This window comes from Geotrypetes seraphini, chromosome 3 (genome assembly GCF_902459505.1).
Source record: "Geotrypetes seraphini chromosome 3, aGeoSer1.1, whole genome shotgun sequence".
NCBI classification, from domain to species: Eukaryota; Metazoa; Chordata; class Amphibia; order Gymnophiona; family Dermophiidae; genus Geotrypetes; species Geotrypetes seraphini.
In genome coordinates, this window is record NC_047086.1 from 228533421 (window position 1) to 228556083 (window position 22663).

A 22663-nucleotide genomic window follows, 5' to 3' on the forward strand; every position below is an offset into this window, starting at 1 on the left:
GTCATCCTTCAGCGGGCCCCCTTCACAGTTTCAGGCCCTAGGCACGTGCCTATTGGGCCTATTGATTAATCCAGCCCTGAGCAATAGGGGTAATTCTCAAAAGGTCACCTAAAAGTAAGTGGTTGCTTAACAACATCATAAATAAAAGATTGCTCAACTGAGTTTGCAACCTGAAGTTTCAGGGTATTGTCAGTGTGTAAGATTAAGAAGTGCATTTTATTCAGTTCTGGAAAAATAATATTTTTGAGGGAGAATTAATATTTTGATGTGCAAAAGCTGTGTACCTGGCTCTGCAGCTTTTGGAATTCTGCACTGCACATGTCATCTGAGAATCTTAGGCAGCACCACTCTGAGGTAATCAGTGTTTTAAAAAAAGTTTATTTACTGTTAGAGCAACTGCTGTAGAAGTAATGCAGCAGAAGAGGCTGGCAGTGTGCGAGAAGTAATTTTAGATTGTATATTGGAGTTTTGGTAAATAGTCTTTGGGGGAAACCTTAGCAGAGTGAAAGTGTTGTGTTTTTCCTACTGAAAAATTATAATTTTAAAGGTTTAATAGAAAGTAGAAAGCTAGCAGTGGGAAACTGCTGGAATGTCAGAATAACTGCCACAGTGAAAGAGAAAGGAAGAACTGCTGTTTGACTGCAATAATAATAATAATAATAACAGCTTATATACCGCAATACCGTGAAGTTCTATGCGGTTTACAAAGATTAAGCAAAGGTACAAATTGATTGACTTTAAGAGGGGAGGAAGAAAGAGGGTTAATAGGACAGGAAATCCATTTTTGAGGAGAGAGTGATCAATAGAACAAGTTAATCGCTATAGAGGGGAGAGAGAAGAGAGGATCAGTTGTCTAGATACTTTAGGAACAGGTGTGTTTTCAGACGTTTCCTAAATTCCTCATAAGTAGTGGGCGAAAGCAATTGTTCTAGGTCTTTACCCCATGATGCTGCTTGGTGCGAGAGAAGATGTTCATGGTGTTTTTTCAGTTTACAACCTCTCACTGGGGGGGGGGAAACGAAGTTGGAATGTGAGCTTCTCTTGTGTCTGTTGGCTGAGAAGACGAAAAGATCAATTATATATTTAGGGGCAAGTCCGTATAGTGCTTTGAAGCAGAAGCAGGCAAATTTAAACTTTACGCGCGCCTCCATTGGCAGCCAATGCAGCTGCTGGTAGTAGGGTGTCACATGGTCAAACTTCCTCAGCCCAAAGATCAGTTTGACCGCTGCATTTTGCATCAATTGTAAACGCTGCATGTTGTTTTGGGAAATTGCTAAATAGGCAATGTTACAGTAGTCAAGTAGACTCAGTACGAGGGATTGGACTAGGGTTCTGAATGCCGCTGTATCGAAATAAGCTTTAATGGATCTGAGTTTCCAGAGAGTGAAAAATCCCTTTCTGATCAAGGAGTCCACCTGGTCTCTCTTGGTTAGGCATTGATCTAAAGTTACACCTAGTATCTTTATGGTAGGTTGGATAGGGTAATTAAGGGTAAGATTATTGATACATAGTGGTGATTTGGTGTCAAGCGGATGTGGCGAAGCAACGAAGAAAGTTGTCTTTTCTGAATTAAGTTTGAGCCTAAAGATTGTCATCCAGTGCTCCATCACGTTTATGGCTTCTGAAGCTTTAGGAATAGTTTCAGAGATAGAATTAACAAATGGGATGATGATCGTAAAACCATCTGCATAACTAAATAGTTTTATCCCTAACTGGGTTAGCTGCGTGCCTAGTGAGGACATGTAGAAACATAGAAAACATAGAAACATAGAAATTGACGGCAGAAAAGGGCTATAGCCCATCGAGTCTGCCCATACCAATGACCCACTCCCTGACTTTTACTCCCCTATTGATCCCATGTGAATATCCCATTTTCTCTTAAAATCTGACACGCTGTTGGCCTCAATCACCTGCTGAGGCAGCTCGTTCCAATGATCGACCACCCTTTCGGTGAAGAAGTACTTTCTAGCATCACCCTGAAATTTCCCTCCCCTGATTTTCAGCGAGTGTCCTCTGGTTATCGAGGGCCCTGTAAGACTGAAGATATCATCTTTCATCTCTATACGCCCCGTGATATACTTAAAGGTCTCAATCATGTCCCCCCTCTCTCTTCGCTCCTCCAGCGAGTACATCCGCAGTTTTTTTAGTCTTTCTTCATATGTGAGATCCCTGAGCCCCAAGACCATCCTGGTAGCCATTCGCTGAACCGATTCAATTCTCAACACATCTTTCCGGTAGTGTGGTCTCCAGAATTGAACACAATACTCGAGATGAGGTCTCACCATGGATCTGTACAGTGGCATTATGACTTCAGGTTTTCTGCTGACAAAACCCCTATGGATGCAGCCCATCATTTGTCTTGCTTTGGACGAAGCCTTCTCCACCTGATTTGCAGCCTTCATATCATCGCTAATGATCACTCCTAAATCACGTTCTATCGTGGTACTGGACAAGGTTTCACCATTTAGTGTGTAAGTTCTGTGTGGGTTTTTTTTGCCTAGGTGCATTACTTTACATTTTTTAGCATTGAAGCTTAGCTGCCAAGTTGATGACCACTGTTCCAACTGCCGTAGGTCCTGCATCATAAAGTCAGGTACACTGCTTTTGCCTACTATGTTGCATAGTTTGGCGTCGTCGGCAAACAGTGATACTTTTCCTCTAAGTCCTTGGGTCAAATCTCCTATGAATAAATTGAATAGTATCGGCCCTAAGACGGAGCCCTGAGGTACTCCACTCGTCACAGCTGACGTTTTGGAGGGGGGTACCGTTTACCATCACCCTTTGAATCCTACCATCTAGCCAATCCTTTACCCATGTAGTGAATGTATCTCCTAATCCCATCGATTTTAGTTTGTTCAACAGCCTGCGGTGTGGGACGCTATCAAAAGCTTTGCTGAAGTCCAAATATATCACGTCCAGGGACTCCCCGGCATCCAGATGACTGGTCACCCAGTCAAAGAAGTCAATCAGATTAGTTTGGCAGGACCTTCCCCTGGTAAATCCGTGTTGGTGTGGATCACGTAAATTTTCTTCGTCTAGAATTTTGTCAAGATTCTGTTTGATCAGTGTTTCCATGAGTTTGCACACTATGGATGTAAGACTCACCGGTCTGTAATTTTCTGTCTCTGTTCTGCAGCCCTTTTTGTGAAGTGGAATTACGTTAGCTGTTTTTCAGTCTAGGGGTACTTTTCCCGTACGCATGGAAAGATTGAAGAGCACGGCTAGTGGTTCAGCCAGAATTTCACTCAGCTCTCTGAGTACCCTGGGGTGTAGATTGTCTGGTCCCATGGCTTTGTCTAGACGTTGAAGAGCAATGGAGACAGCGGAGACCCTTGTGGCACACCGGATGGATTGCTCCAGGTATCTGAAAGTTCATAATTAAAACGTACTTGATAAGTGCGGGACATAAGGAAGCCACGGAACCAATTCAGCACCTTGTCCCTGATACCAATGGCATCTAGGCATTGCAGCAGTTTCCCGTGGTCTACTAGATCAAAGGCAGAACTCATATCGAATTGTATAACCAGGGCATTAAGGCCCTTACTAAACAGTAGGCGCAGATTGTCTAAAATAGCCGCAGATTGTCTAAAATAGCCGCAATTACTGTCTCAGTACTGAATAACGGTCTAAAACCGGATTGAGTTTCATGTAGGAGAGAGAACTGATCCAGATAATCCATCAGTTGGGCGTGTACCAATCCCTCCATAATTTTTACAATAAACGGAATGGATGCTACTGGTCTGTAGTTGGATATTATAGCTGAAGATTCTTTTCAATTTTTTAGAATTGGGGTTATTATTATGTGACCATTATTAGAGAGGAACTTCCCAGTTTTTAGGTTATGAGCCAAATATTGCATCAACGATAGTTTAAATACTAAAGGTGCCGCTTTCATGATTTCTGGGGGGCATGAGTCCAGAACGCAATAGGATTTAGAGTATTTGTTATATAGTCTGTTGTAATTGTTCCACACTAAATCTTGAAAGGAGCTCCAGATCATGTCTGCCGGTGTATCATTTTCTTGGGTGATAGGTATCGGATGATCACTAGGGTCGTTTGTTGAACAATGAATTCTAAGGATTTTAATTTTCGAATCGAAGTGTAGTGCTAAGTCATTTGCAGAGGGTAACTTAGAGTTGTGTGTGGGTATGGTGTAGCGAGCGGTGTCAAATAAATTTGTGATCAGGTTGAATAGCTCTTTTGTATTGATTCCTTGTGAACCATTACAAGATGAGTTGATTTTAATTGAGTAGAATGCTTTATGTTTCTCTTTTATCATTTGTTTGTAGATTTTTATGTTAGCTCTCCATTTGTTACGGTCTGTTAGTTCTGTTTTTTTCCAAGTTCTTTCTAGTCGTCTAGCTAGTTGATTCAGTTTTAGAAGTTCGGTGTCAAACCATTTGTTATATTTATTTGCATTGCTTTTGCTATTGCGTATAGGGGCGATTTTATATAAAATGGATGTGCTGGTTGTCATCCAGTGATTCCAGAAATCGATTCCTTCTTCTATCTCTGATTGCAATTCATATTGTGACCAGAAATCTATTGGATTAATATAGCCTCTGGTGTGATGTTCTCTTTTTATTATTGGACGTGTTTTAGATTTAGAATAAGACCAGATTAGCTTGAAATAATAAGTAAAATGATCAGACCAGATATCATGACACCAGGTGCCTTTACGTATAGAGATGGCAGGGTTTAGGATGTCCTTTGTGGACATGGCTACCATATCTAACTGATGGCCTTTTTCATGTGTTTGTGTGGGTAGAGGGAGGTTGTAATTGAGCAGGGATAGAAAGTTTTTTAACTCTTTCGCATTTGTATTGTCCTCTTTATCTAGGTGTAAGTTTATGTCTCCTGCGATGATATTGTAAGAAGAGCCGAGTGAATTGTTTAGAACAAATGCACAGAAGTCTTCTTTGGCTTTTGGCCAGCTTTTTGGTGGGACTTAGAATAATATGCATGATAGGGATTTTTCTAGATGACGGTTGCTAATTTACAGGCTAGAATTTCTAGTTGGTCGCTCATTTTGGAATCTAATAGTTCGAACTCAAATCCATCTTTAAGAATAATTGCTAGACCTCCTCCTTTTTTTCCCACGTGGTTTAGCGTAAGGATTTTAAAATTGTCTGGTAGGAGGTCAATTATTATTGGATCATCTTCTGATAGTAACCATGTTTCAGTTAGTAAAAGGCAGGCTATTTGCTTGTTAATGATCCAATCATTAATTAGGAAGGCTTTATTCCTGACAGATCTAGTATTAAGGTATGCATAGGGGATAGATGTAGGTGTGATAGGTTTGGTAGCGGTATTGGTTTTGATGGATTTTACTTGCCTTATTCTTTTTTTAAGGGTTCGTTGGTGTCTTCTTTTATTTGAGATAGCAGTAATGTGATTTGTTATGTTTTCTTGTGGAATAGAGATGTGTAAAAGTGAGAGATCCGGGTAGTTGATTGATTGTGATTGTGGGTGGAGGGAGTTAACATCTTTTGATGTTGCCAATTAGCAGACAGATCAGGAAAATCAGGAGGAGATTCATGTTTGCAGGGTATGGTATTTCTTCCTAGCACAGAAGTGTAATGGATTCCCTGTAAATTCTTGTACAGTATATTTGAATGAAAAGAGGAGATTTGAAGTGTTTTGAGAGAAGTTATGTCTGAAGAAGATAAAGTGGTACCACAGTAGTGTGTGAGAGAAGGTGTTTTTTTAATTTAAAACTTTATTGATTTTCAAGTAGTAACAGTGCATTACATATGAATCTGAACGTATAACAAATCAAGAAAAAACATTTTGAACTTAGAAAATTTTCAAAAGCAATCATTTCCCCCCCCTTAATCCAAAATACAAATACATATAAACTTTCAATAACCTAATTTAATTAAAATAGTAGTGCAGTCCCACCCTGGATGTGTAAAGAAATCAGACAAAAATTAAAGGGAAATGACAACTATATAGTGAGAGAAGTTTTAAAAGTAAATTAATGCTACTGCAGGTAGGAGAAAGAGATATTGGTTTTTATACAGAAACCAAGAAACAAAGAAGTCTTAAACAGAGTTGCTGGTTTATTCCAGTTCCTAAATCATTTCCTTAAAAAAAAATTATAAGAGGAAAATTGTAAGAGGAAGTTGAGATGTTGCAACTATAGTTTATTGGACTGTTAATTGTGTCCTGTGTGATTTAATTTACTAGGCCAGTAGGCTTCATTGCGAGCCAATGGCGGTCTTCCGAAAACTCTGTGGTGACCCACACACACACCACCGTCAAGATGCATCTAGGAAAAAAAAACAAAGAACACGAGTATAAGATGTTGGGGGCGACATTAGCAAAATGCGAACAAGAAAGGGATTTGGGGGTACTGATTGACAGAACCCTAAAGCCTTCGGCACAATGTGCGGCAGCAGCGAAGAAAGCAAACAGGATGTTGGGCATGATTAAGAAGGGGATCACGAGTAGATCGGAAGATGTAATAATGCCACTTTATAGAGCAATGGTCAGACCGCAATTGGAATACTGTGTCCAACACTGGTCTCCATACCTCAAGAAAGATATAACTCTGCTGGAGAGGGTACAGAGGCAAGCCACGAAACTTGTCAAAGGATTGGAGAATTTGAGCTACAAAGAGCGCCTTAGGAAATTGGGACTGTTTACCCTCGAGCAGAGAAGACTGAGAGGGGATTTAATAGAGACTTTTAAAATAATAAAGGGATTTGATAAAATCGACCAAGAAGAAGCATTACTAACTTTTTCGGATGTGACACGGACAAGAGGTCACAGACTGAAACTGAGTGGCAGCAGGTTTAGGACGAATGTCAGGAAGTTCTTTTTCACACAGCGCTTGCTGGGAATTTGGAATGCTCTCCCGGAGGATGTTGTGACAGAGATTACTGTTCTGGGATTCAAGCGCAAGTTGGATGCACACCTTCTTGCAAATCATATTGAGGGCTACGGTATATCTGGGTCTCCAATCAGGAGTACCTAAGTGGGCCGCCGCGTGTGCGGATCACCGGACTGGATGGACCTCGGTCTGATCCGGTGAAGGCTTTTCTTATGTTCTTAAGATCTGGCACGTTTTGTTTCTTACACTGCAGTCCTGTACTCTTCGGGCCATGAGCAGCATGAATGAAGTAAACACACTGCCTTCAGTGGCCCCAGAAGCTTTCCCTCTGCTTAGGGTTACCAGATTTTACTCCCGTAAAATAAAGGCCCATAGTTCCGCCCCCAGTCCCGCTCAGTTCCACACAGCCCCACCCTGTTATGCCCACATCATACCCCATTCTGCCCCACAGCTCCGCCCACCTCAATCTGTTCTCTTCCTCAGGACTGCATCAGGAGGGCATATGCGCATGCACGGATGCAATGCGATAACATCACACGCATGCATGTGACATCACCATGTTGCATCCATGCATGCACAGATGCTCTCCTGACATGGTCCCAAGGTAGAAGCTTTTCAAAACCCGGACAAAGTGTCGGGTTTTGAAAAGCCATCCGGATGCCTGGACATGTCCTCTAAAAAGAGGACATGTCTGGTAATCCTGCCTCTGCTACATCTTCCTACTTCACCGAAGGTAGCATATTTACTTTATTCACACTGTCTGCTTGAAGAGTGCAGGACTGCAGCGCTGGAAACAAAAAGTGCCTGATCTCAAGGGGGGGGGGGGTGAGTGGAGGGGGAGAGTGTGGCACAGTGGTTAAAGCTATAGCCTCAGCACCCTGAGGTTGTAGGTTCAAACCCATGCTGCTCCTTGTGACCCTGGTCAAGTCACTTAATCCTCCATTAGATGGATTGTGAGCCCACTGGGACAGACAGGGAAAAATGCTTGAGTACCTGAATAAATTCATGTAAACCGTTCTGAACTTCCCTGGGAAAATGGTATAGAAAATTGAATGAATACGTAAAGGGAAAGAAGAAGCCAGACCTTTGTGGGAAGAAAGATGAGGAGAAAAAGGGAAGGGCAGAGAGAGGGAGGAGATGGTGCACATGGAGGGAGAGGAGAGGAGGGGAAGACATGGAAAAGTAGACTGATTGAGAAAGAAGCAGAAAAATGGAAGAAAGTTGAATGTTAAAAGTTAATGCTAAAGATATATGTAGGTCATAAAGTGAAGGAGAAAAAAACAAACTAACCAGTAAATGGATACAAAGATCCTGGAAACAGAGCACAAACAGAAGGAAGTGCAGCCAGAGCCTGGGAAAAGATGATTAGAAAAATAAAATAAAGAGGATATTTTAAGAAGTTTCAGGATGTGTGGAAATCATTGACAAGATATTGTACAGAGTAACTGGATACGTTTCCCTTAAATATATCAGTTTAAAAGGGTAGGGTGGGGATTGTGGTATTGATGTGTATTTATATGATTATTAGTTATGTGGTAGGGAGGGATGGGAGGGGGGTGGGGTAAGAAGTTATGTAATTAACCAAAGATAGAATGTAAGTGAAATTTGCATTGATTATCTGATTGAATATGTACTTACACTTTATGTAATTTTGAAAATGAATAAAAATTTGGAAGAAGAAAAATAAAATCACCAAAGGTAGGAAAAATTATTTTCTTTTCAGTTCAGTGATTGAAATATATGTGTCAGTTATGAGAATTTACATTTGCTCTCTATATTTTGTACTGTTCAGGAAGAAATGCATTTCTCTCTTATTCTCTGGTGTTGTACTCCATGCAGAGTCTGGCATTGTGGGTTTCAATTGTGTATAATTAGGACTCTAATTTGTGGTCCTATATTTGCTTAGGGTTCATTGTGTGACCAAGGCCAGATGTTCTGGTAGGAATGAAAGTCATTATTTGCATCAATGGCCCCAAGTAGGAAGATATTTATCAGCTCTCCTTCAGCCCTTTTGGACCCATAACAGCCCTCACTTAAAAATTAGTGAAGACCATTGTACTAGGCACAACCTGGAACTGAGAAATTATATAGCCTCAGTTAAAAGGGATTTAAGAGCAAAAAGGTTTATGGGCGTTTAGAAGCTTAAGTAAAAAGGTGTGGTGGCCGTGTTAGCTTAAGTACAATAATAAACGAGAGATCCTAGAGCAATGGTTCCCAGCCCTATCCTGGAGAACCACCAGCCAGTCGAGTTTTGGGGATAACCCCAATGAATATGCATGAGAGAGATTTGCATATAATGGAGGTGACAGGCATTCAAATCTGCTCCATGCATATTCATTAGGGCTATCCTGAAAACCTGACTGGCTGGCAGTCCTCCAGGACAGGGTTGGGAACCACTGCCCTAGAGCACTAGTGCTGCCCTGTGTTCTTCAAGAGCTAAAATAAAGGGAAAATTGGAGGGTTTCCTTTCCTTTCTCTCAGAAGTAAGTGTGAAAGAGGGTGAGTGCTACTGTTTAGGTTCCTGAGCAGCCAAAGTGAACAGCACTGCAGCCTTCAAAACTCTAGCCCAGCGTAGCACAGGGCTCAGTGCCTCCCATTCTTTTCTCCTCTTTCCATGATCCAGAATCCACCAATCTACCTTAAATGGTTTCTTCCAGGAGGTCCTCAGCAGAAGTAGCAATTTAGAGATGCTGCCAGCAGCCTGCTTGGAGCCTCTCATGACACAACTTCCGGTTTATACAGCATCTTTTCTGCTCTCTCTTCCTCCCCCCCCTTCCCAAGGTATGGCATCTCTTCCTGACCATGGTCTTGCCTGCCCCTACTCTTTTAAACCCCTATCCCCTGTTACCTTCATACTCCTATAGGGCAGTAATTCACACACATTGCTTATGGCCTGGTCCAGGGCCTTTTCTTTGCTGCATCCCAGCTGCACTTATACAATTTCCTGTTTCTGGTGGGGATTACATGTGACCCAGGCACTGCTCTGGGGTCAGCCATAGGCAATGTGTGTGAATCGCTGCTATTGCCACCACCTGATCTAGGTATTTCAAGGTATTAGGGGGGGGGGGGGTTGTACAGAAAGAGGCCAGAGAATGAACTGCTAGTGGGGGGAGGGGCAGGAGGGAAGAGATGCATCATGGAGGAGCCTGGAGGAAACTGTAGTTTTTATACCTTTTATCACCAGTGGGGGAGGAGGGGCTTGAGAGAGAAGGGACAATGCCAAATCACTTGCTCTGAAAGGAAACTAGAATAGAAAGTAAAATTACAAGTTTAATAATCCGGGCTGTCGGAGTCAATGAGTTCCAAATGGGCTCCCATGTAGGTTGGAATCTTCTGCCGGTATATTTAGATTTAACAAAGCATTTGACAATATTTCACACAGGCATTTAATAAATAAACTGAGTGCCCCTTGGGATTGGCCCCAAAGTAATGCACTGGGTCAGGAACTGATTTAGTGGAAGGCGACAGAAGGTAGTGGTTAATAGAGATCGCTCTGAGAACAGGGATGTTACCAATGGTGTGCCTCAAGATTCGGTTCTTGGGCCTGTTCTTTTTTAACATTTTTGTAAGCGATATTACTGAAGGGCTCTCGGGTAAGATTTGCTTCTTTGAGGATGTTACCAAAATCTGCAATAGAGTAGAATAATATGAGAAATTCCTCTTTCTCAGTTATAGCTCCTACTCTCTGGGACTCTCTTCCTTTCTATTTTCATACAGAAAGATCATTTTTGAACTTTGAATCTCAATTTATTTATTCAATTTTCTATACTGTTCTCCCAGGGGAGCTCAGAACGGTTTACATGCATTTATTCAGGTACTCAAGTCGTTTTCCCTGTCTGTCCCAGTGGGCTCACAATCTATCTATGTACCTTGGACAATGGAGGGAAAAGACTTGCCCAGGGTCACAACCTCAGGGTGCCAAAGCTGTAGCTTTAACCACTGAGCCACACCCTCCCCTATTTTTCTCAGGCATATTGTTCATAGTTTCAAAGACATTACATTACATTAGAGATTTCTATTCCGCCATTGCCTTGTGGTTCAAGATGGATTACAAAAGAATTACAAAAAATGTATTACAAGAAGAAGATATCTGGTAATTTCTAGAGGAGATAAAGAGTGGATGAAGTTGCTTTGGGGAATTGGGAAGTGGTATTGGGAGTGGGAAGGAGCTAGTGGTATTAAGTCGTTTGCAGGAATTTCTTTAAAAGTAGGGTCTTTATTTCTTTTCTGAATGCTTTGTAGTCTGTGGTCATAATCAGTAGATTGGAGATTTGGTTGTTGAGTTTTGCTGCTTGTATGGCTAGGAGGCCATCATATAGTTATAAGACCATGCTTAATATCAAATAGAATATTTTTATTCTAATATCCTCTTGTTTTTCCCTTTCCCTTTTTCCTACTGTATATCCTATAACTTTATTGTAAACCTTTCTTGTTTTTTTCCCTTATGTTTCAGTGATGTTAACAGAATTAGTTTATTGTTTTTATTCCCTTTTATTATATTGTAAACCGTTTAGATTTTAACCTTGGCAGTATATCAAACCAATTGAACTTGACCTAGTGAAGCATGAAGAATGGTCTGAAATTTGGCAGCTAAGATTTAATGCTATGAAATGCAAGATCATACATTTGGGCTGCAAAAACCCAAAAGAATGGTACGGTTTAGGGGGGTGAAGAACTTTTGATAGTATGCAATGATCTAAAGGTGGCCAAACTGGTTGAAAATGCAATGGCAAAAGCTAGAAGGATGCTATGAAACACAGGAAGAGGAAAAAGGAGGTATTGATGCCCCTGTATAAGACTCTGGTGAGACCTCATTTAGAATATTGTGGACAATTCTGGAGGCTGCACCTTCAAAAAGATATAAAAAGGATGGAGTCGGTCCAGAGGAAGGCTACTAAAATGGTCTGTGGTCTTTATCATAAGACATGTGGGGACAGACTTAAAGATCTCAATATGAATACTTTGGAACAAAGGTGGGAGAGGGGAGATATAATAGAAACATTTAAATGCACATGAGGCAAATCTTTTTCATTTGAAAGGAAGTTCTGGACTGAGAGGGTATAGGATGAAGTTAAGAGGTGATAGACTCAGGAGTAATCTAAGGAAATACTTTTTTTGCAGAAAGGTGGTAGACATGTGTAATAGTCTCCCAGCCGAAGTGATGGACTGTGTCTGAGTTCAAGAAAGTGTGGGACAGGTACATAGGATCTCTTAGGGAGAGGGGGAGGGGGAGATAGTGGATGGGCAGACTGGAAGGGTCATTTGGTCTTTATCTGTTTCTCTGTTTCCCCTCCCCTCTCTCCTACTCTTCCTTATCTCTCTCTTAGATCTTCATGTGATAGGCTTGTATCCTTACAGCAGCTCCCAGTAACTGCTACCAGATGAAGAGTAGTGGCTCGTGGCAAGCAGGGGGTGCTGTTTATGGGACGATAATGGAATGGATGTCGGAGCATGATAGTGCAGTATTTTTGTGAAGTTTTTCTACAAAAGCGCCAGTTTTTCATATGATTCTGGGTAATTCTAGTTAGAGACAATTCTGTGTCAGTTAAGGACCACGCCCAAATAGAAGCGTATGGAAAAACAGGTGAATAAAAATTTAAATATAATGTAGCTAAGGCCAGAGAAAAATATACTAAGGATTAATATAAGGGAAAGCATAATAATATCTGTTTATGTACTTTGCTGTTGAGCCAAATCATGGTGGAAATCACGATTACATGATTACATGGAATCCAGTTTGGGTTCTTTGTGTGTACTATATCTGTCCTGTCTTCGGCCACCATCTTGGGCCAGTGAATAGTATTCTGTCTTCTTTGTTCTCTCTGAGTTTTTCCCAGATATGCTTGCTTTAGACTGGTAGAGAAGGATAGCGTGTCCCCAAACTGAATTGGATGTAGTTTTGAATGAAAATTATGATTTATTGAATGTATGGAGGTTTGGCCAAGCAAAGTATAAATGAAGTGTATGACTGTGTTGCTTTGAAAAAACATATTTTATATATTTTAAACCTGAAGAAACACTAAGGAAAATCCTAAGGCAGCATCTGGAAGTAATTAGAGTCAGTCTCAAGAATAGGAAGGAGGGGCATTGGAAGCCCACGCTTCAGGGAGAGGGGGGAAGACTTGCCCCCCCTCCTCCAGAGTAAGGTTTCTGTGTAAGGCTATGCAGTTTGAACCTGTCAGCTTAGGAAGAGTTTTTTCCTTTAGGGCTGAGAATTTCTCAGCACCCTGTTAATAATTGTAGAATTCTCTTGAATAATGTTATAATGTTAATTCAGAAATCAAAAGTAATTTTCTAAAACTGTATAACTTTTAAATGTGGAGGAATGTTTCTTTGTCCAACTTTTAAGACCACCTCTTTGGTGAATTGTCATTCGTTGTTATACTGATGATGTCACTGAGCTAAAAGTTATATAATAGAATGAAATGAGATATGAAAACGAGACCGTTAGGAGAAGGCCAGTATTTGGCACCTCTGACGATCTCCCATTAGCGCAACCGTAAGCATTAATTATGCTGATGCTTTTGATCTAATAATGGAAAAATAGAAACAATAATTCAATAAATCTTGGTTATAATTTTTAAAACCTTGTGCTGGTGTCATTTTGCATGTATTATTATTTTCAAACCGGAAGCTTTCACAAAGGCGTCGATGTCCCTGGCTCACAGATCACCCAAAGACCTGACAGCAGCAGCATCCTGCCCCTTAGGACACAAAATTCCTGTTTCTGTAGGATGCTGCAGAATCATAAGCACTGCATTCTGAAGATGACTTTGCCAATACTTGCAAGTCTTCAGGTGATCAGATGCAAGCATAAGCAGAGGAGTGACACAGGCAGTAGAAAATTAGCTCGTATAGGGGCTGGCTTTCTGTTCTACCAGCTTCCTCCTGTGAAACCCATCCAGGTCCACCACTGCTGGGTGGGCCTGGGTCAAATTTGGATGGATTCAGGTCCACCCAGAGCTACGGCCCTGCCTTGAACAGAAAAACACAAGGAAGCAGAGGAAATATACAAATAACAGGGCATCCATATGAAGAGGGTCTTTTACTAAAAGGTTAATGCAAGTGTGAGGGAATTTAAAGGACACTGCCCCTTTCCGTTACAAAGCCAGGACCACCTTAAGACTTATAGTACCATCCAAAGGGGAAGTGACACAGGAGGGGTGGAGCCTGGAAGACATCATCCAGGAAGTATAAAAGGCAAGGCTGGAGTTGGCCCAGGGAAGGAAGAAGTGCTTAAAATTTAATGTTAATAAGACCGAATTAATGATAATGGGAGAATATGCAGAGGCTAATGTGATTAAATGTATGGATGTACTGGGGGCACAGATTGAGGTGAAAAAGGAGATGACCATCTTGGGGATCTGTCTAGATTCAGCTTTGACTATGGGAAAACAGATCACGAATGTAATTCAGAAGGGTTATGCCAGCTACGTACACTATATAGGCTAAAACCACTATTGACACTAGATGACTTCAGAACAGTAGTCCAATGTTTGATCTTATCTAGCTTGGATTACTGTAACTCTGAGATTACCCAAAACAAAGCCTTACAGGTACTAATGAACTCAGCAGCTAGACTGATTAGTGGCATTACACAGCCCTTTTCTGAAATGACTTCACTGTTGAATAGTGGATTAATTACAAAGTGTTATCTTTGGTATACCTGATTTTGTACCAATTGGCCCCTTACTGGTTTCAATTTCTCTGGGAGTTCTATAGACCAAACAGAGCTTTGAAATCATAAGGTGGCATGAGATTATTAGCAAATGTAGAAGAAGGTGTGAGATATGTGGCCCTGAACATAAGAATAGCCTTACTGGGTCAGACCAATGGTCCATCAAGCCCAGTAGCCCATTCTCATGGTGGCCAATCCAGGTTACTAGTACCTGGCCAAAACCCAAGGTAGCAACATTCCAAACAGAATCTCAAAGAATAGCAAGGTTCCAGAATCCCAAAGAGTAACAAGATTCTAGAATCCCAAAGAGTGGCAACATTCAGTGGCGTACCAAGGGGGGGCGGGAGGGGCGGTCCGCCCCGGGTGCCAGCCCTGAAGGGGTGCTCCTGGCCTTGCCGTTCAGTCCCCCCACACCCCCGAAGGACCGCTCGCCCCACTGACCTTCCTGCACCACCTGTGAAGCAGCAAGCAGCAGGATCGCGAGGTCAGCTATCCCTGAGCTGCTTGGGCGCTGCTTCCTGCGCCGCGGTCCCGCCCCTCCTCTGACGTCAGAGGAGGGGCGGGAACGTGGCGCAGGAAGCAGCGCCTAAGCAGCGCAGGGATAGCTGACATCGCGATCCTGCTGCGGCTGCTTCATAGGTGGTGCAGAAAGGTCAGTGGGGCGAACGGTCCTTCGGGGGTGGTGGGGACTGAACGGCAAGGCCGGGAGCATAGGTAGTGCTGCTTCATAGGTGGTGCGGGGAGGCCAGGGGGTGAGCGGTCCTTCAGGGGGGGGGCGGGGGGGCAGGCAGGCAGGCATTCAAGGGGGAGGGGGGTGACAGGCAGGCAGGCCTTCAAGGGGGGGAGACAGGCCTTCGGGGAGGGACAGGCCTTCAAGGGGGGGGGCAGGCAGGCCTTCAAGGGGGGACAGGTCTACAAGGGGGGACAGGTCTACAAGGGGGTGGGCAGGCCTACAAGGGGGTGGGACAGGCCTTCAGGGGGGGTGCAGGACTTCAGGGGGGGTGCAGGCCTTCAAGGGGGGTGCAGGCCTTCAAGGGGGGACAGGTAGGCAGGCCTCAAGGGGGGGACAGGCCTACAAGGGGGGGGACAGGCCTACAAGGGGGTGGGACAGGCCTTCAAGGGGGGGACAGGCCTTCAGGGGGGTGCAGGCCTTTGGGGGGGGTGCAGACCTTCAAGGGGGGGACAGGCCTTCAAGGGGGGGACAGGCAGGCAGGTCTTCAAGGTGGGGGGACAGGCCTACAAGGGGGAGGGACAGGCCTTCAAGGGGGGGACAGGCCTACAAGGGGGTGGGACAGGCCTTCAAGGGGGGTGCAGGCCTTCAAGAGGGGACAGGCAGACCTTTAAGGGGGGACAGGCCTTTGGGGGGGACCCTGGTTTAGAAGTACACGGAGGGAAGGGGGTGTTCAAAGAGACGTGCATATGCCAAACTTTGGGGGGGGATGAAGAAATAATGGGTCTGAAAATAGAGGAGAGGGAGACAAATGATGGACCATGGGATTTAGGGAGGGAAGGAACTGAAAGGGAGAGAAATTGGACACAAGGGATGGTGTGGAGGAGGGATAGAGATACTGGATAGGAGGGTAATTGGGAAAAGAAAGGGAGAGATGGTGGACTCTGGGGTGGTGGGGAAGGAGGGAGAGATGCCGGATAAAAGGGTAGTTAAGAAAAGGTGGATCTGTGGAGGGAGATGAAAAAAAGGAAAGATACCAGACTTCCTGGGGAGGGAAGGGAAATGGAAAGGGAGGACAGAATTGGCAGATGGATGGTTAGCACGCAGAAAGAAGAAAGAAGGAGACCCTGGCAAGCAAGTTATCAGAAGAAAACCAGAGCCTTGGACCAACAAGATTTGAAATATAACCAGACAACAAAAGGTAGAAAAATTAATTTTATTTTCTGTTTTGTGATTATAATATGTCAGATTTGAAATGTGTATCCTGACAGAGCTGGTGTTGGACTGCAAACGTGAGCTAGGATTTAACAGAGAGAGGAAAAGTCCTTTTTGTTTCTTTATTTTATTTACACCACACCGCCAGTGTGGTTAGGAGAAGCCAAAGGGGGTGAAAAAGCTATAAAACCCACCAGGAGTTTTGAAAAAAATCATCCAACTGGGCAGGAAAATCGAATTGAAAAACCAATTCAATAGGCTGAATCGAATCGAAATTTTTTTTCCTGAATCTGGCAGCATTAGTTTGCGCTATTGTCTTAGACTTTAGGACCTGGGATTGGGGAGAGATGGCATCCTCAGTACTTTATAATGCAAGTGAAACGAGGATTTGGTCAGACTTTTGAAGGGTCTGCAGAAAAAAAATATTGTATAGGCCGGGGATATGAAACAGCAGGAAATGGGAACTTTTCTTCCTTCTATTTTTGTGAATGGAAAGGCTGAGGATGTCAGAGAGTTCAGTTAAAATATGTGCTTTATAAGAAAATATAATAATGTGTTTTATAAAGTTTATAGCATAGCTGGCCTACCCAGTGAGGTGTTTCTAGTGGTGGTGGTGGCAGCGTGTCAATGTGTTGAGAGGAAGAGGTGGTCTGGGAAATTCTGCTGAGCAAACTCCGGGCCCATTTCCACCCCCCAGTTAGTCCACTCCACTCAATTGGTTCACACACTGAGTGGGTCTTTGGGTGTTGTGTTGGGATCTCTTCCAGTGGTTTATCAGTATCTCCTTCTGGTCCAAGGAAGGAAACTTTGTTATTCTTAGCATTGACCTACAGAATATGTTTGTAACAGCGCTGCTTGTGTGGCATTAGGCTATGTAGTAATCGAAAGAAAAAAACAGACCTTTGCACATTTTTGCACTATATGGTGGGTGTATGAGGAGATTCACATTTCCTGCACAGCTAAATCCATGTGAAGTTACCTTGTGCTGTATTTGACATCTAGCAAGGTCTCTGTTTGAAAGGAAAGATCTAAACTTAAAAATGAAGTGGCCAGAAGTTATGGTAAAAGCAGATAGTGTAGCTGGTTTTAAGAAAGATTTGGACAAATTCCTGGAGGAAAAGTCCATAATCTGTTATTAAGACATGGGGGAAGTGTCTGCTTGCCCTGGATCGGTAGCATGGAATGTTGCTACTCTTTGGGTTTTGACCAGGTATTAGTATCCTGGATTGGCTACCATGAGAATGGGCTACTGGGCATGATGGACCATTGGTCTGACCCAGTTAGGCTATTCTTATGTTATGTTCTCATCTGTAGGGGCCTTTGTTTTCACTTCTTATTTTAATGTATTTTTTTTCTGGGAACTTATCAGTGTTTTTTATAATGGGAACAAAAATGGAAGAGAATTAATGTGTGTGGGATGAGGGGGTAACTAATTTCTTCAGCTAAATAATTCAATCCACTTCAAACAGACATAGGAGAACTCACGCACCATTCACACACCCTCCAACCAAAAAGTCAAAAGAAAAAAACTGTTTGACAACCTCCTAGCCATTCGAGCTGCAACACTCGACCCCCAACCGTACAACCAATTGACATCGACCACATACTGCAAAACCTTCAAAAAGAAATAAAAACCCTTCTATTCAAAAAACACATAAAACCGAACTAACACAATCAGAACTGTCCCAAGCATCACCTGCAACTACTCCATATGTACTTCTGATGTCATGACAATTCAGACATAATTTATGTTATGTTATGTTTGGAATATAAGAAAATTTTCACTGCCTGTTTCTATTCTGACCATTTATTCCGTTTCATGGTCATTACAAAAAATATTTTTTTACATGGGGGGGGTGTCAAAAAATGATGGGCCCCGGGTGCCACATACCCTAGGTACGCCACTGGCGACATTCCATACAGAATCTCAAAGAATAGCAAGGTTCCGGAATCCCAAAGAGTAACAAGATTCTAGAATCCCAAAAAGTGGCAACATTCCATGCTACCGCTTCAGGGCAAGCAGTGGCTTCCCCCATGTCTTTCTCAATGACAGATTATGGACTTTTCCTCCAAGAAATTGTCCAAACTTTTCTTAAAACCACCTACGCTATCCACTCTTGCTACAACCTGCTGGCATGTCTCTCTGGAATAAGTTGTCTGGACCATTATAGTTTTAAGAAACTGTTAAAAACCAAGCTGTTTGTGGACACTTATTTGTAGAGCTACTCCATCTCATGTTAAGTTTGTTCATTAGTTTATGTATTGGTTTTTGGAGTCCACAAGCAGACAGTTTTTGTTCATCCATGTTGTGGATAAACTGTTCATAGGAACTACTAGGTTGTGAACTGGTTGTTTGCTGAGAGTGAGTGAAGTTATAATTTCAGTTAGGAGTGAATGGAAGGTTTTTGTTTTTTTTTCCAAATCTTTATTAGTTTTCAATTATTAACAGTGCAATACAGTGAATTTAAGCAAAAACGAATCAAACAAAAGCACTTAAAATATACAAATATACAACAAACATTTTCACACACACCCTCCCCATAACTAATGAAAATAAAACCACATGTTTAATTTCAATAAAATAGATATAATGAATAATAATTATAATGTGTATAATGTTTTCCCATCTCCCTCCCTCCCATCCTGGATATGTAAGGAGGACAAATAAAAAGTAAAGGTACATGACAATTATTGAGACTCTAAATGATGTCAATGGGTTCCACACCCTTTCAAATACACTACTATATCCTAACATTTCAGCATTCATTCTTTCATATTTGTAGCTAGAACATAAGTTTGGCTACCAGAAAGTATAATTAAGGGCTCCTTTTATCAAGCCGCGCTAGCGGAGGTAACGCCCGTGACTTTTCATCACACATTAACCCCCACGCTGGCTAAAAACTACCGCCTGCTCAAGAGGAGGGGGTAGCGGCTAGTGTAGCCGGTGGTTTAGCGCGCGGTATTACACGCGTTAAACCGCTAGCGCGGCTTGATAAAATGAGCCCTAAGTCTATTAAGTTTGTTAATTGCAAGTTTTGTGTTTAAACTATGTATGTTCATTTTATGGAAACCACTTAGATCATAGGCAGTATATAAACGTTTAAATAAATAAATAAGTGGATCCCCAGTGTGTGTGCCTTCCCCAACTATATGTAACTACCATAGTGAGCTAAACCCGCATGGAAAGGCAACAAGCCAGGGAAAAGTGCTTTGGAACTTGATAAGAAGCAAAAGGAAATAGAAGAGTGGGTCAAGGGAACATGAGACAAGGAGCAGGATAAAAAGATGTAAGGATTTGAGCAGGCAGAGAGTTATTAATCTCGCTTCCCCCAAATATAAAACATGAAATTATGCCTATGTGGAAGAAGAAAAGAAAACAAACAAACGCAGAAAGGGAAAAGGGCAAGGAGGAAGAAATTGGAGGAAAGAGAAAAAACTGGGGGAAAATAGTGTGGTATAGATGGCTGAGAGAGAGAGGAAAAATGCAATGGATGTTCTTAATGGTCGGGGGGGGGGGGGGGGCAGGGAAGAGGGGGATTATGATGTTGCCCATGAGCAGGGAAAGGGAGAAAGAGACTGGCAGGACCCTAGCTTTTGATTTGGCATCTTGAAATCTTGCCCATGTCCACATTATCTGTTCTGCTCTTGACATTTAGATACAGACAGATCATTTAGTACCAGAGGTACTTTTATTTTCCTTTTTATTTGTTTGATGAGGGAAAATTTGAGTTATGAGTTCAGCACCCCCCCAGTCATTTTCAAAAGTTGGCTCCTGTGGGTCGAACCAATTCCAGATAATAGTATAAATGTAGAGTTATTTACAACCAGCAGCAGTGTGTAAGTAAATGATACCTTCATTAAAATATCTTGGCGATCACAAGGACATGTGACTTTAAGGATTCCATTCTAATAATTGTTTCTGAGCATTTGTTGCCAAGACAGGGCTAGTTCTTACTTGGTTTGATATCTAAAATTGTGGCAACTGGGTTTCTTTTCTTTTTTTTTCTGTTTAATGTAAAACACAGGATAAAAAAAGAAACACAAGAGACAGTCTTATTTATTGTACTGTTTAAAGATCTTTATTTGTATAATGATTAAAAACGTTGTTTTATGCCATGTTGCATCAACCCTTAGTTATTAATGTTTTGAAACTTCTATTTTTCCCTAATTTTCTTCAGATTCCACCACCTTCCTTTCTTAATTCAAGCTGACAGATTGCCCCTTTCTGCTCTCAATCAGACTGGATAAACCAAATGGTCCTTATCTGCAAACATCTGATACTGTATGTTAGCTGATGGTCCCTGCTATAATATATACAATTTACTATTGATTAATTTATTGTTCTATTATTTCTGGTTGGTTAAAATAATTAAGGAGGTTCTGCATACTATCCTTAATCCTAGGCTTCAGGGCATAGCCAGCTATGCCTACCGCATTGCCTGTGGCTGCAACTAATGCATCATAGCCTACATCAATGATGGCCTCCAGAGCCCGTTCCTTAGCCAGTTCTTTGCAATTCTGGACAGCATAGTACACCGTGGTGCCAATGTGGTATAAAGTGCTGACTGCTGGAATCCACTGGATAATTTTATGGACTTCCTGCTCGTTCTCATTGTTACAGTTTACATCTACTTCCTGCCTTCTGACACGATGATAGCCTATTTGGGGGACTGTGCAATGGTGGAGCCAGGACTGGCAGCCCTGGTGTGGGAGAAAGTAGGAGTGCTCCCTCTTTATGACACTAAACAGACCTGTTTCATTGGCTGCAATCCCAGCACAGGAATATCCCAGCCTTTGACAGGCACTGGCAGCCTCAGAATAGGATGCGTGGATGCTATTGGTAGAGCCCAGCAGGTGTGATCCATTCACTTGATCCAAGTCAGTGCAGTGATAGTTTGGAACTCCAGCAGCTGATTGAGAAAGTGGCATCTGTTCTATATTAAACAACAGAGCATGAAGGTCATCAGGTTGACTCATCTGTCCTAGGGCCACAGGGGTAGAGTGCTTGATGTTCATGACATCCAAGATTTTCAAGAATATTTTATTTGTGTCTTCCTTCCCCAGGTCTTCATAGAGCTGTAAAATAAGGGATTCTGCTTCAGCTTGACATCCCAGACCCCCAAGAGTGACAACCAAGGCCAAATTAATGAAGTCCCTTGAGAACAAAAGGTGATCGGTCATACTCTGAAGGGGCATGAAGTTTTGACAAGAAGAGTTTCCAGCAGTTAGCTCGAACTTCCCAGCAGAAAGTTGTTTGGTGACTGTGCTGAGCAGTGTTCTTGCAGATTCTCTCTGGCCTTCAGCCTGGCGAGGGGTGGTAGTCCCGTTGAGAGAAGACCGAGGGCTTTCTGGAGTATTCGGGTATACTTCTTCAGTAGCTGCTCCCCGAGGATCATTGTAAGACTGTGGGAGGCAACTGAGCTGCTCACTCAGTAGCAGTAGACATAGTCCAATGAATGGATACATAACAGAGTCTTCTGAGATCCCTCAGTGCACCCTGAAGAAAAAAAAAGTTTCAAGACACAGTTTTAGTGTGGATGACCTTGGGGACAGAAAGAGTGTGTGCAGAAATGCAAAGAACTTCTTCCAGAAAGCTCCTGTGGTTTATTGGCAGATATGATATGCAACTATTGGCAGATATGATATGCAACTATTTCTGCTTTTGTTAAAATTGTTTCTTCTCTGTACCCTTAGACCATTCTTCATGAGCAGTAGTAGAGCTAGCACTAAATATGCCCCAGGCAAAAAAATTAAAAAGGGAACCCTATTATATCAATAGCCTCATTTTAAACAGTTTATAGAAGTAGAAATTGAGACACGCAGGTCTCAAGTTTCAATAGCATTTTAGAACTGTATTTGCCAAAATAGAGTCTTCTAAAATACAGGAGAAATATATTTATATACCAGGTACGTATAACATAAACATTCATTTAGAGAAATGTATATAGTATCTATGGGTTCAAACCTTAGTAATACACGATAAATGGGTGTTATCCCAACACTGTCACTGTGACCATTTTCTTTTGACAGTTTGGCATTTGGAGGGAACAAATGGGGATTAAAGGAGGCAGCACCCCCTAATTCCTTCAGTGAAGTGTTTACTAAATCCTGCTTGATAGCAGCTGTAACTCTTAAAAGTTGACTTTGAGGACATAGACCTTTATCCCCAGATTTGATAAATTTGGGTGCCAAACTTAACATTTACCCACGGATTATACACATGGGCCCGGATTCTGTATAGGATGCCCGGTCTCAGAAGCCGATG

At 42.3% G+C, this 22663-nt stretch overlaps 1 protein-coding gene and 1 long non-coding RNA gene across 4 annotated transcripts in view; one reads left to right on the top strand and one right to left on the bottom strand.

Annotated features, from left to right (window-relative positions):
• Positions 1–22663, top strand: part of LOC117356586 — a 27291-nt gene continuing 4628 nt past the window's right edge. Inside the window, exons 1-2 of the long non-coding RNA XR_004538673.1 lie at positions 1–114; positions 21463–22305. This is a non-coding gene — a long non-coding RNA (uncharacterized LOC117356586). The remainder of the gene's footprint in view (positions 115–21462; positions 22306–22663) is intronic.
• Positions 19387–22663, bottom strand: part of APOF (apolipoprotein F) — a 19533-nt gene continuing 16256 nt past the window's right edge. For all 3 annotated transcript variants that reach the window (XM_033936001.1, XM_033935998.1, XM_033935999.1), the window contains one exon: positions 19387–21895. In XM_033936001.1, coding sequence (XP_033791892.1) covers positions 20734–21864 — 1131 coding nt within the window. In that variant the 5' untranslated portion in view covers positions 21865–21895 and the 3' untranslated portion in view covers positions 19387–20733. The remainder of the gene's footprint in view (positions 21896–22663) is intronic.